Source organism: Mirounga angustirostris, unplaced genomic scaffold (genome assembly GCF_029215605.1).
Source record: "Mirounga angustirostris isolate CCGP_5_RB_7025 unplaced genomic scaffold, mMirAng1.0.hap1 SCAF_4, whole genome shotgun sequence".
NCBI lineage: Eukaryota > Metazoa > Chordata > Mammalia > Carnivora > Phocidae > Mirounga > Mirounga angustirostris.
The window spans coordinates 117,830,567-117,842,408 of NW_026991712.1; the positions used below are offsets into that span (position 1 = coordinate 117,830,567).

The 11,842-nt window shown below is 38.7% G+C and overlaps 1 protein-coding gene across 4 annotated transcripts in view; it reads right to left on the bottom strand.

Annotated features, from left to right (window-relative positions):
- Positions 1 to 7,386: 7,386 nt before the first annotated feature.
- Positions 7,387 to 11,842, bottom strand: part of LMO4 (LIM domain only 4) — a 17,235-nt gene continuing 12,779 nt past the window's right edge. For all 4 annotated transcript variants that reach the window (XM_045897272.3, XM_054512761.2, XM_054512760.2 and 1 more), the window contains exon 5: positions 7,387 to 8,182. In XM_045897272.3, coding sequence (XP_045753228.1) covers positions 8,174 to 8,182 — 9 coding nt within the window. In that variant the 3' untranslated portion in view covers positions 7,387 to 8,173. The remainder of the gene's footprint in view (positions 8,183 to 11,842) is intronic.

An 11,842-nucleotide genomic window follows, 5' to 3' on the forward strand; every position in this document is an offset into this window, starting at 1 on the left:
ACCCAGTTCTATAAGTCTCTAGGAATGTGAAGAAATCAAAGAACCTTTTGGGGGGGCAGTTGGAGGGGATAGGAATAGTTGTATAGAATGTTTAGCAGCAACCCTGAGCAGGTTGGTAATGTTTGGGGAAACATTTTTTTAACTTAGTCACCCAATTCTCATCAAACCCAACCAACCAACTGCCTAACCCCGTTTTGTTTTGAAAAATAATGTCACAAATCTGTCCAGAGCTGGATAAAATGCACAGTAATGAGTTCATTAACATGCCATCTGCATGCAAAATAAGGGGATTCCAGAGGCAGAATCCTTTGGTGGGCCTGTTGGAAATCAAATCCTGGGCTAAAAAAAATACATATATAAAACACAACTTAGGGAGAAAAATATTACAGTTACACCTTTGCTTGGCTTAGAGCAAAGACAGTCTGGCTTTCAAGAGCACCAAAGCCAGCCAGAATCTTTCCCCTTTTTAAAAAAAAAAAAAAAGATTTTAGAACACGTTTTACTAGTTAGGGTAAAAAAAAAACAATTGCTTACAGCATGAGGTAACTGATGGGGTTGGTGAATTACACCCATCCCCAGGAAGAAAGACCGAGCTAAAAGCCTCAGTGTCAGAAATCCATTTAGGATTGCCTGTCCTTTGAAAATCAAGCCTGTTTATCTGCCTGATTCACTCAGTAACAAATCAGAAAACTCAAACCTGCCCCCTCCATCACTTCCCGGCCCCACCGCTCCATTTCACTCTCAGAGAAGGGAAGGATTAGATTTCTAGCGGCTGTAGCTTTAACAAACCAGAGGCAATGTTTCTTGCCACGGTGGTACCCCAAACTTCATCAAGAACATCGGAGTCTGCTTTTTTTCTATTGCAATTTTCATTTCAGTTCAGCACTCCCTGACACACCTGTGAAGCGTCACCAAATGCTGTATCACATCAACTTAAAAACTGCCAATGTTGCTCATGTCTGAAACGTCCTGATGTCACAGCCGTGCACAGGCTTGCAGTACAGAAAACCACAGCCTGAGTTGCATCCTGCACCGTAATAGCATCCTCTGTGGGGTGGGGGAAGAGGGGCTTGTAAACGGGGTGCGTGCGTGGTGAGGGTGTCTGGGGAGCCTGTCCAGCTTTCTTCCCAATCTGCGGCGAGACTCCAGCCCCTCAATCCTCCCTTGAAGAGCGATTTACGTAGACAAGTGCTCCTTCCATTCTCTCTACTCCCTTTTTCTCAAGATAGAAATTTCTCCATAGCCTAGAAGCTTAAGAGAAAATATCCTATCTACTATAAATTCTATAAACGTCTATGCCCATCTCCTGCCAACAACGAAAGAAAACAATACCAACAAAAAACTAGCTGAGAAACACTATGCAGGCTACTGCTTGTACTGATTATGCGTCTCTGGGTATGGATGGCATTTGCTGAAAAACTGGAATGTACGGTGGTTTTCGGTCATACTATAGAGAGGAGTGTATGTCAGTGGTTGAGAGCATGGGTCTTGCAGCCTCACGACCTGGTATCAATCCTGCCTACGCCTCAGTGATGGTACCAGATGAAATTTACTGATTTTATGAGCTTAGGTCATAATACACACATCACAAATACATAGTATCTTGTTCTTTACAATCAACATTCTGTAGTTTTGAATCGACTGCGTATTGGTCTATGCATTTTTTTCAGGTCCTTACACCTGAAGAGGATGTATGTATATCCATCCATATCCAATGAGAAGGGTAATTTAGTCTTCAGACTGGAAAAAAACATATTATTGGCTAACTTAAGTCTCATTTTGCACATAGCAGAATAAAAGATTAAAAAATAGCCTGCAGACTCATTGGGCCGAGATACTCCATGAAATAACATACAGACATAATGGGCTTTGAGAACTGGTACTTTGGCACCAAAATCCACTACTCGGGAACCTGAGCCAAAAACCAAAAGTCTTTTTTTTTTTTTTTGCTTAACCATTATATCAACATAAAAATAACTTTATTATTTAGAGTAGAAATTTTTATTTTATTAAATCGAGTAGAAATTTTTCCTTAGCTATTTTTTTTTCCTCTTTGTATTAAAGGCAGCTTGGATTTAATGGTGTGTTATAGTAATTTATTTACAAATTTTGAGATCTTTTTGGATTCTAGCAATTAATGGGAAAATAGAAAGTACAGCCAACAAAATTTTAAAACTCGGCTCAGAATCATATTTGGATGTAATTAAAGGTATAATCTGTTCCATTTGAATATTTCTGTGCTCTCCCATCTTAAAATAACAAATATGAATATTAGTTCTTCCACTATATATCCGTTTCTCACATCATGCTGGAACATGTAAAAATTTTCTACAAAAATTGTGTGTATATTACCTCTTTTATACTTACAGAAGTATGCCACTTTCATATAACTGAATTCATTGACCTGTTATTTGCCGCAGTGATCTGCAGACTGAAGACAGTTCAATTCAAACATCTGAAACATACCATTTACTACTTTGTATGGGATATAGTTAGACACAGTCATCCATTTTACTCTCTGGACTAACATGATTATTGAAGTCTTGCTCTTTTTCCTCCACAACAACTTACAGGCAGAGTTGTTACCAACAATACTTAATTACTCATTCACAAAGTAGTTGAGATTTGTCAAAACTGAACAGAAATTTCTTTTAGAGCAAGGTTAAAATATGCAGGCAAGCTAAAGGAGTCGGTATTCCAGGTTGGATAAAGACAAAATGCAATACTTTAGTTTTTTAAGGGGAGAAAAAAACCTATAGCTCATAGAATAAAGTATGTCATTGTCACAGCCTAACAATTTATAAAGCAATTCTCCCAAAATGCCCCAAATGCCAGGGTTCAAATAGCAGCTCTGGCACTCTTGCCCAGCCATGTTGGAGCCTGAGGCAAAAGTCAAGAGAAGTAACTCCGATCCTGCCTTTATTTAAAATTGTGATGTTTTGTTCACCATAGATGTTTTTGCATTCATTTCCTATTTAAAAATATTGCATTAAAACATTATCTTGATTATTGATTCTTTGGCACTCCCTTAAATTCTGCACCCAAGGAGAGCACCCATTTGCTGCCTCCCTCTCGTCCTGGTCCTGCTTAGACCGTCACCTCCCTGACCCTTCATGACCTCAAAACCGAGGCAATAATAATCAAGAGGGTTATTGTGAGGACTGAGATAACACGTGTTTTGAACTTGTTCACTGTAAATGTGAACATAGAAATACATTTACAAAGCACTCCACAACTCCAAGATAAAGTTACTATATTACACATTCTCGTTAAAGATGTTAAGGTTTATGGAAGGCGGAAGGCCCATGATTGATGACAGAAACTGAATCAAGGCCTTAGAGGGATCTGAGGTACTTAAGACACACCCATCTCTACCTAACCTTATTTAAATAAAGAAAAAGGTATACAATTGCAGCCCAAGCAAGCAATTTCCTTTCCAGCTTTCATAATTAATCTTCATTTGTAAATTCAGTTTGTCTCCAGATTTTCTCTTTTCAGTTCCTAAAAGCACTCAATACACTGCAAATGAAAAATTAATTTAGGAAGAAACTGTTTTCCTCTTACTAAAAAAAAAAAAAATCGCAGCTCAAACACAGGCGAAAGCCTACAAATAAATGCACTGCACAAGGAAATTATTTTTGAAAAAGTTGAGGACATAAACCTTTTGATTCGAGGTAGGGGAGAACTTTCTAGGCCAAAGGAAGGTGAGATGCATCCTGTTCTCTTGAGCTAATGATTGTTTCCAAGCTAGTTAGAATTCAGTGCTAATTGCATTTTAAAACACCACCTCTAAAATCCTTTTCTCTCTCAGGATCTTACATCAATGTTTCGCATTTTCAGTAAAACCTTTGCACTTCACCTTTCTCACTCAACAAATCCTCAAGTTTAGATCAGCTGGAGGAGCTCAGTTCTGATGCTTTCCTTCCCCCAGCAGGTTTGGATGTGGTGGTGGGGATGCTAGCACGGGGAAAGGCTATCCTGTCCTGTTTCTGAGGGAAGCGAGAGGATTAAAAGAGGTTATTTTTGGTGGCTAAACCCAGGCTTGTCCATTCTAACAGAGTCATTAAACAACTTTCTAGTGTCATTCAAAGAACTTATAACAGAATCAATTGATTTTCATCCTCTGCTTTATTAGTTGTGATTTAGGAGATAGAATGGCCCTGTTTACACAGCTGTAACATGTCAGGACCTGCAGTACATTACTGGCCTGAGGCCTCCGAGTTGCAGTCCATTCTCAGCAAAATCAATCTGAACTCGAAAACATTCCCTCTAGGAAACAGGCACATATCTACTAGCATAAAGCACTTCTTGTACAACTGAAAATTGTATTCACTTGAGGTAAGTTGCAAGTTCACCTTCCAAAAATTGGCCCTGACTTGTCATTGCTCTCAGCGTGTTCACGATGTGAGCAGAGGGCTACAAATGCCTCTTAACTAGATACCCAAGGCCAGTGAATGGGTTACACTTTGCTGCTAGTCGGGTCTCAGGCTCTGCAAGTGGGACTTGCTGGCTGTTTAACATGCGCTCAGGGCATTGCCAATCTAAAATGGCTGCTCAGTAATACTTTAATTGCAGTTTCATGGAAACAAATCGCTATTTAACTGCAATAAGCATTTCTGTGACTTGGCTGGACTGACAATAGGTGAGTCTTAGTAACAAAGTGACAAGTGACATCAACTTGTAAATGTGTCTCCAAGTCTTAGGTGCAGGAGCTCCCAGGATAGAATGCCCTGGTGAAGGAGTCTCTGGACAACCTCTTCTCAATTTAAGTACAATTATTTAGGCCACAGGGAAACTCTTCCCTGGTGCCTTGATATATAGCTCTTGGACTCACTGTTGTATAATTTATTGGTCCTAAGAAATATTTTATATAAATAGTAGTACAAATTAGAATCTTACTATATTGACACTTAAAGCCATTTAAGAGCTTCATTTTAGATGATTGTTTCAAATATCAGTGTTAGTGAGAGCAAAAGAAAGAATTTAAATACAGTTAATAGTAAGAGGATGACAATTTCACAGGCTTCATTTGGTGTGACTGTTTTCTCATTTTGCATTTTATAAGACACTACAGTCTGTGTTAAACTATTTCCTAATAAATCATGAAGAGCTGGAAATAGTTTCTTGTGGCAAACGATTTGGTTTGGGAAAGCTTCTTCCGGGCTCTCCTGCCTTTCAGGATGTGTAAATCTAAGTAGACAGGTAAAAAACAAAAACAAAAACAAAAAAACATTAAACCCTTTCAGAGGACAATCTTTTTACAAAATTGTTTCATTAGCAAGAGTGACAATTTGCATGATTGAGACATTTATATGTTCTCATAAACATTTTTTTTTTAAATCAAGAGTTCAGCAGGGCTCAGTAACATTTGCTTTTATTTAATTGCACTTGCTTGTAGGGACTGGGGGCCATCTTGCTCTATGATGTGGTTAATATTAAATAAGTCCTTTCAAAAGAATGGAGTACATCTCACTAACATCACAAATGCAGTGGATGAGAGGTGAACAAGCTGCTGGATTTTTTTTTTTTTCCTAAGCCACGTTGGGGTTGGGGGAGGAACACAATCACTGCTCGCATCAGAATAAACCTGAGTGTTTTTAGGAGCTCTCTATCCACACAGAGCATCCCCATTAGAGCCGGGTTTTATTGTTTGAAATGCCTCTGGTTTCAAGAAAGTGTTTTACCTAAAGCAAGACTACTACTTAAATATGTTCTATTGTATATTCATAGCTCCATTAGTCCTTCTCCAATTTAGCACATCAAAGAGAAGGCTTCATCACTTGCATGTGGATTATACTAACATGAGTGACATTTGTAATCTTATAGGTCTGCAACTTAAGAAATGCTTTTAGAAGCTCGTTATTAAATATGCAGCAGCGCTTGAGGAGCCAGCCATATAATAGTTCATTTAAAGTCTTTAATGACCTGAGCCCTCCACATCGCCAAACGCCACACTGTATTACTTACTAAGTTATTAACTATCCCCTTTGAATTTCTGCACTAGATGGGACATGAGTGCTTATGCCAAAAAGAATAGAGAGGATGCTTGCATTCTTATTAACGTATCTCTCCCTTTCTGTCCTGAAGAGTCCACATTCCTTTAAAGTATCTTAAAGGGAAAGAAAAAAAAAAAAATGTAAGAACCAGAACTGGTTCCTAGAAATTCCCCAAGGATTTAACTCAAACAGATACTGTTAGGTCTGTGATTTTGTTCATTTCTTTTTCTTGCATTTTCTTTCCATAAAGCTCTAATAGTACTATTCACTTTAACTCTCTACCTTTCAATTCTCCTACAGGAGATTCATAGTTTTGAGCAACTGATTTTTTCTTCCCGGACTGTGACAGTCTTTGAAAGCAGAAGATCCCAAACGGAAGCTGACTGCTAGCTGAGATGTACGGAGCTATTTCTCTCTATCTAACCTGTTCTGAGAGGTCTACGTTGGGAGCTTTTCTGGAACAAGAGAAAAGAAAACAAATGCCATTTTTAGAAAGGATATTTAAAGTAGCATTATACACACACCTGATTTTAGGAACCTGTGATCGAAGTTGTAGTTGAGATTTGCTCCCAAGCCTAGTAGTGCAGCCTCTTTGGCTTTTTCCTCCTTCTAACGCTGGCCAGGCGCCCCCCCACCCCCCTGCCCCGAGTCCTTGGCCCGCACATGCTTTCCACAGGGCACCTCTGCACGCAATGCAGGCGCTATTGGGGACATGCTGCAGCCCAGAACTAGCCACTGCCTATCTCAAGATGACTACTAAGTGAAATCCAAATCCTACCCCACACATATGGAAAGGCAGAGCCGACAGAGGAGTGTAAGAGCAAAACCAAATAAACAAATCACACAGCAGACCACAGGAGTCTAAAAGCTCACCAGGAAATGGCTGCTTCACCCATTGAAGACGTCTGTACAAGAGCTCTGGGTCCCTAACGACTCAAGAAACTTCACAATATGTACAGGTATGGTTTAGAAATGCTATTTCCTTCAGAAGCCAGAAGCTTGGTGAAGAGAAGAAGAGGGTGAGGTCACAGTCTTTAGCATGCTTTTCATCAATACCCAAGGCTTTCCTATTGAGGAAGAAAGAATCAACAGAATAGCTGAAGAATCGAACAAATATTTATATATAAACACAAAAGATTCACTGTGATATAGGAGTGTAATGAAGTGCATAAGATACCAGAATATTCTGAACTTATAAAAAGGACTCCGTTAGAAACATTGCTTTGTAGCCCTGCCAAAAACGGCATGGTTAAGTAACTCGAAGAAAACCTTATTGGCCCAGAGCTAAATAAATATACGCAACACCTCCCTCGACGAAGTTGGTATCAAACAAAAAAACTTGTAAATTTTCCAAAATACAGAAGAGAAAAAGCAGTGTTTAAATCCAAACTCCATCGAATATTTTTAAGTTTTTATTATTTAAATACACCATACTAGAGCAAATGTCTCTGAAAATATCACAAATAAAAGATTTTTCTTCTTCATTCAGCAAATTAGAAGTAGGGGGAAATTTCTACACAGTAGCTGCTATGAGCCTGATTTTTTTTTTCCAATTTTTTTCTTTTCGTTCTTTTTTTCCTTTGCCATGGAAGTAGCAACATTAGGACGAAAACACTTACATGCATACATACATTGTATTTTACAGAGATACAATAAAAGTGTTTGTGATAGAATATCACAAAAGCCACATCTCTTTCCTTTATCTCATGTTCAGTTTTGATTGAAACACATTTCCTTACAACACTTAAATATACAAAGAGCAAATAGAATGTTGTTAAGGTAAAACACAGGGTACAAACTCTGGCCAGTGCCCTGCTAATTGTTAATGAGGGTAGAAAGCAGATTTGAATGCTTCTTTTAATTAGCTTCATTAGTCATTTCCCTCCTCCCAAGCTCCCTCCCCCCGCCCCCCCAAGATGTCCTCCGGTGGATCTTTTTTCATTTTCTCTACAGTCTCCCATTAGCCCAGGTTCATGGAGTCCTTAATGTTCATATTCAGTCATTTTAATACACCAATAAATGCGGGAAGGGCAATCAAGACTAAAGAAGGTGCAATGCATGGCGCCGGCACTGGGGCTCTAGCTACAGAGGTGACTTGTCTACTGAAGACGCGTGGGATTCGCCTGTGATGAACAAAATCTGAGATGAAGGCACGCATTCTGCATTCCTCTGACCTTTTAGCAGACCTGCAAGAAATACAAACGGGCATCTTAGCTAAAATGCTCAATTTGAGATATTAAACTCAAACATGACTGCTTTGGTCTCCTCTAGGTTCACTAATCTTCTTTTATTAGATTACTTTCCAACTGTGACTTGATGGAGGCTCTCTACTTACTCCGGCAGCGAAGAACTAACGCATAACATTTTCTGCAGTTTTACTAGCAAGAGAAAATGATACAATAAATGGACTTGCAGAAAGTTTCTGGTGTAAAGTTCTACAATGAATTGCTGAACTCTCTTCTAAATAAGAATGAATTACATCTCGCCTGGTAGGAGCATCATAAATGCACATGCAGAGCCAAGTGCCCCACAAGGAGGTTTTGGCATAATATGCTCAACTGGGTGACCTCTGGCAAAGTTACTCTGGGTCTCAGTTTCCTCATCTCGAAAGTAGGGATAATAAGGCTGTTATAAGGATTACATAATACAGATGGAGCACTTTCAACAGTGCCTGGCACGTAATAAAAGCTAAACAAATATTGGCAGTGATCATTCTGATATCCCCACATGACATCCACTCACCCATGTCCTTCTCAGCCTAAAGGTATGTGCTGAAATATGTATATTTGGGTATATATGGGTATAAGTTATACATACACACATGTGCACACCCACAGACATACAAATATTCAGATACTACTTTTCACTTAGTAACTCCTATCTGCTATGTCACTTAATATTACATAAACTATTGTAAACATACGAATCAAACATGTGTAATATGTGAATGACTTGTGCTCAATTAAAAAACATAGTTCAAGGGAAGTCTAACTTTCATGTCTAAGTTAGAAATGATAATCCACACAGTCGTCAAATACAATCTGTTTGCAATTACCAAAATGAAATAATATATATTAGGTTTTCATGGTTTTTAAATGACATTTTGAGCTTCCCAGGAAGTTCTCGTTTCACCCTCTCCCTAACTTACTAAAAAGCCTCAAGTCTATTAGGAACTGCAACCCCCCACTTCCAAGCTAATTAAAGTGGTGGAGGCTTAATTCCCCAGAGTGGAAGCTCAGTGTGAGAAAGGTAATTTGTCTGTCCAGAACAAAGATGCGGTGGCAGCCAGCGAGCATATTTAATAAATGAGCATCAAATGTCCTCTACGATGGACACACACAACACCAATTATGTAACTACAGGGGAACTGCGGAGTGATATGTAAACTAGAACACTTGCTAAATTTTCCTCCAACTAAAGAGATGTGAGCTTGTATTTTACTAAAAAGCGCAGATAATTCTAGATCGAACAGCCACTCGAGTGGAAGAAAGAATTCCAGAGCAGGCAAAAATTAGGGGGAAAAAAAAAAAAATTAGCCACAATTCCTGATTGTATTTACGTAACTCTCCAGAAGGCAGTATTCTCCTGAGGACGGCCCAGCCTCCTTTAAATGATACAGGCTATAAAATTTTGTAGATCCTTGAACACTAGTGGTCTGAGATTTCACTCAGGACACTACAGGATTTATAAACTCAAAAATTATTTTTTCTCAGGATATACCAAGGCCAATGATGCAGAACAACAGCTAAACTACACATCCCAGACATTGGCAACAAATTTCAGGAGAATAGAAGTTTAAAGGGACCAGATGATGGGGACCTATGCTTTCTATACAATTAGCGGCCTTTAAAGAAGGGGTGTATAATCAACTCATTACTTTTAAGCCAGAGGAGCTTGGCTATATTTATCATGCATCATGCACTAAAAACGTAATTGGTTCGGTGAATAAAAGGAAAACAGCCAAAATTGATGTCCAATTTTCCCTACCAAAAATATGGAGGATGAGAAGAGAGAAGAAAATAATAAAGTGGGGCGGTTTGTCATTTCTCCCCATCTCATCTCCTCCAGAAAGGAAACACCACAGGGATTTGGGAAAATAATTGTCAAGCATTCTCTAGGTCCAAGAGGCAGTTTATGTTCCACCAGGAAGTGTGTTTTCATTACCTCTTTCCCCTTGCCCTCTCATTAGTATCTCTCTGGACCACGTTCAGCTTGCCCAAAACCTTTATTTACAAAAACCACCTTGTGAATTGACTGTGCTCGTGGCGAGCTGAGCACCAAGGGCAAATCTGTGAGACATTTATGCCAACAGGGAAATGTTCTTAATTAACATCGCCCCCAAAACACAGCTTCTTACCAATGTCTGACAAGAACATAACCTTAAGTCATACTTCCTTCTGCCTTTTAAGAGCTATTACTTTTTGAAGGCCATCTGTCTGTTTTTGGCTTCCGACATTAAGGGACGTATATACCAGCTAGTTCTTTCTGGTTGCCTACTACGTTCTGCGATCCAAACCGAACATCCTACCTCTCCCATCCTGAAAAAAGTGTGCAGAACAGAAGACTCATCTGAAAGGCACAATACATGCAATCTTATAACCATGCAAACCAGATGTTTCTCCAGCTTTCCTCCCTGAAACCTCTCAACTTACGCCATCTTGTACCCAATGAGACAGCACCGGGAGACCCTGCTCCTATTCACTACATGCCCTTTGCACTTAGTCCCGAGCGAATGCGGCTACTGCCTGTATGCAGCACTGCACGGTTGACTACGTTTTCCATCTTGTCTCCATGTCCCTGAATCCTCACGCGGCACGGTGGTGAGCTGCAACAATCATTTCTTGTACTTTGTTAAGTCAGGGAAAGAAATGGTATAAAACCAGCAACAAACTTAAGATCTAACTTGCAAAAAACTACGCTTTTACATGGGAGGGGATGGGGAAGAGATCAACCATTTTATTCCTAGCACATTTCTTTTGTTGCCTTTATTTTTTTTTTTGCTCCCAAGTATAATTGGAAATGGCTTTGCCTCTACATTGAAATGGTTATCTCAAAACACTTATGTTACCTATCCATTGTTCTCAACTCTGCCCTATAGATTCACTTCATTACAATTCAAAAAATAAAAACCTTAAGCGTTTATATGTACTGGCATTCCTTAACGAAGCTTAAAATGCCTCATCGATGGTGACTGGTTCATTTGCAATAAAAAATTAGACTTCTATTCTTAAAATGGTATGCTAGGTAGCTTCCCATATTAGTAAATTAAACAAAGAAAAGTGTGCGTATTTGGTATAATTGCCATTTACTTAATAAACAAATGGAAAATAAATTTAAACTTAGACCATAAATTTGAGTAAGGGAAAATGATAAAAATCAGCATTAAAATACGGCAGTATAATTTTAAATGGTTACAAGTTTTCAAATATTAGTCATTTTCCCCACACACAGCATTAAGAAAATGCATTACAGAAGACAAAGAAGTCTAATATTTTTTCCTGAGCCTTTTGAAGCTTGCTAAATTCCTATTTGCAGATAAATGTTGTTTTTTTTTTTGTGATCCTTACAACAGACATTAATGAAGTTCCTATTGTAAATCCATAAAGAATTACCAAGTGAAGTGTGCACTTTTTGTTTCAATGCAATAACTCAGTGCTGTGTGATTGCCTGGGTTAATGATGAAAAAGTCAAACATACTATCAGAGCTGATGGAAAAATCTATCACCAATCTGAAATTAAAATTCATCTGTGGTCAATAAGATTTAATATCCATGCAAGTGGCGCTGTAAAGAGTAAATGAATCAATGTCATCAATACATAATCAGTATGAAATATGATGTGAATAA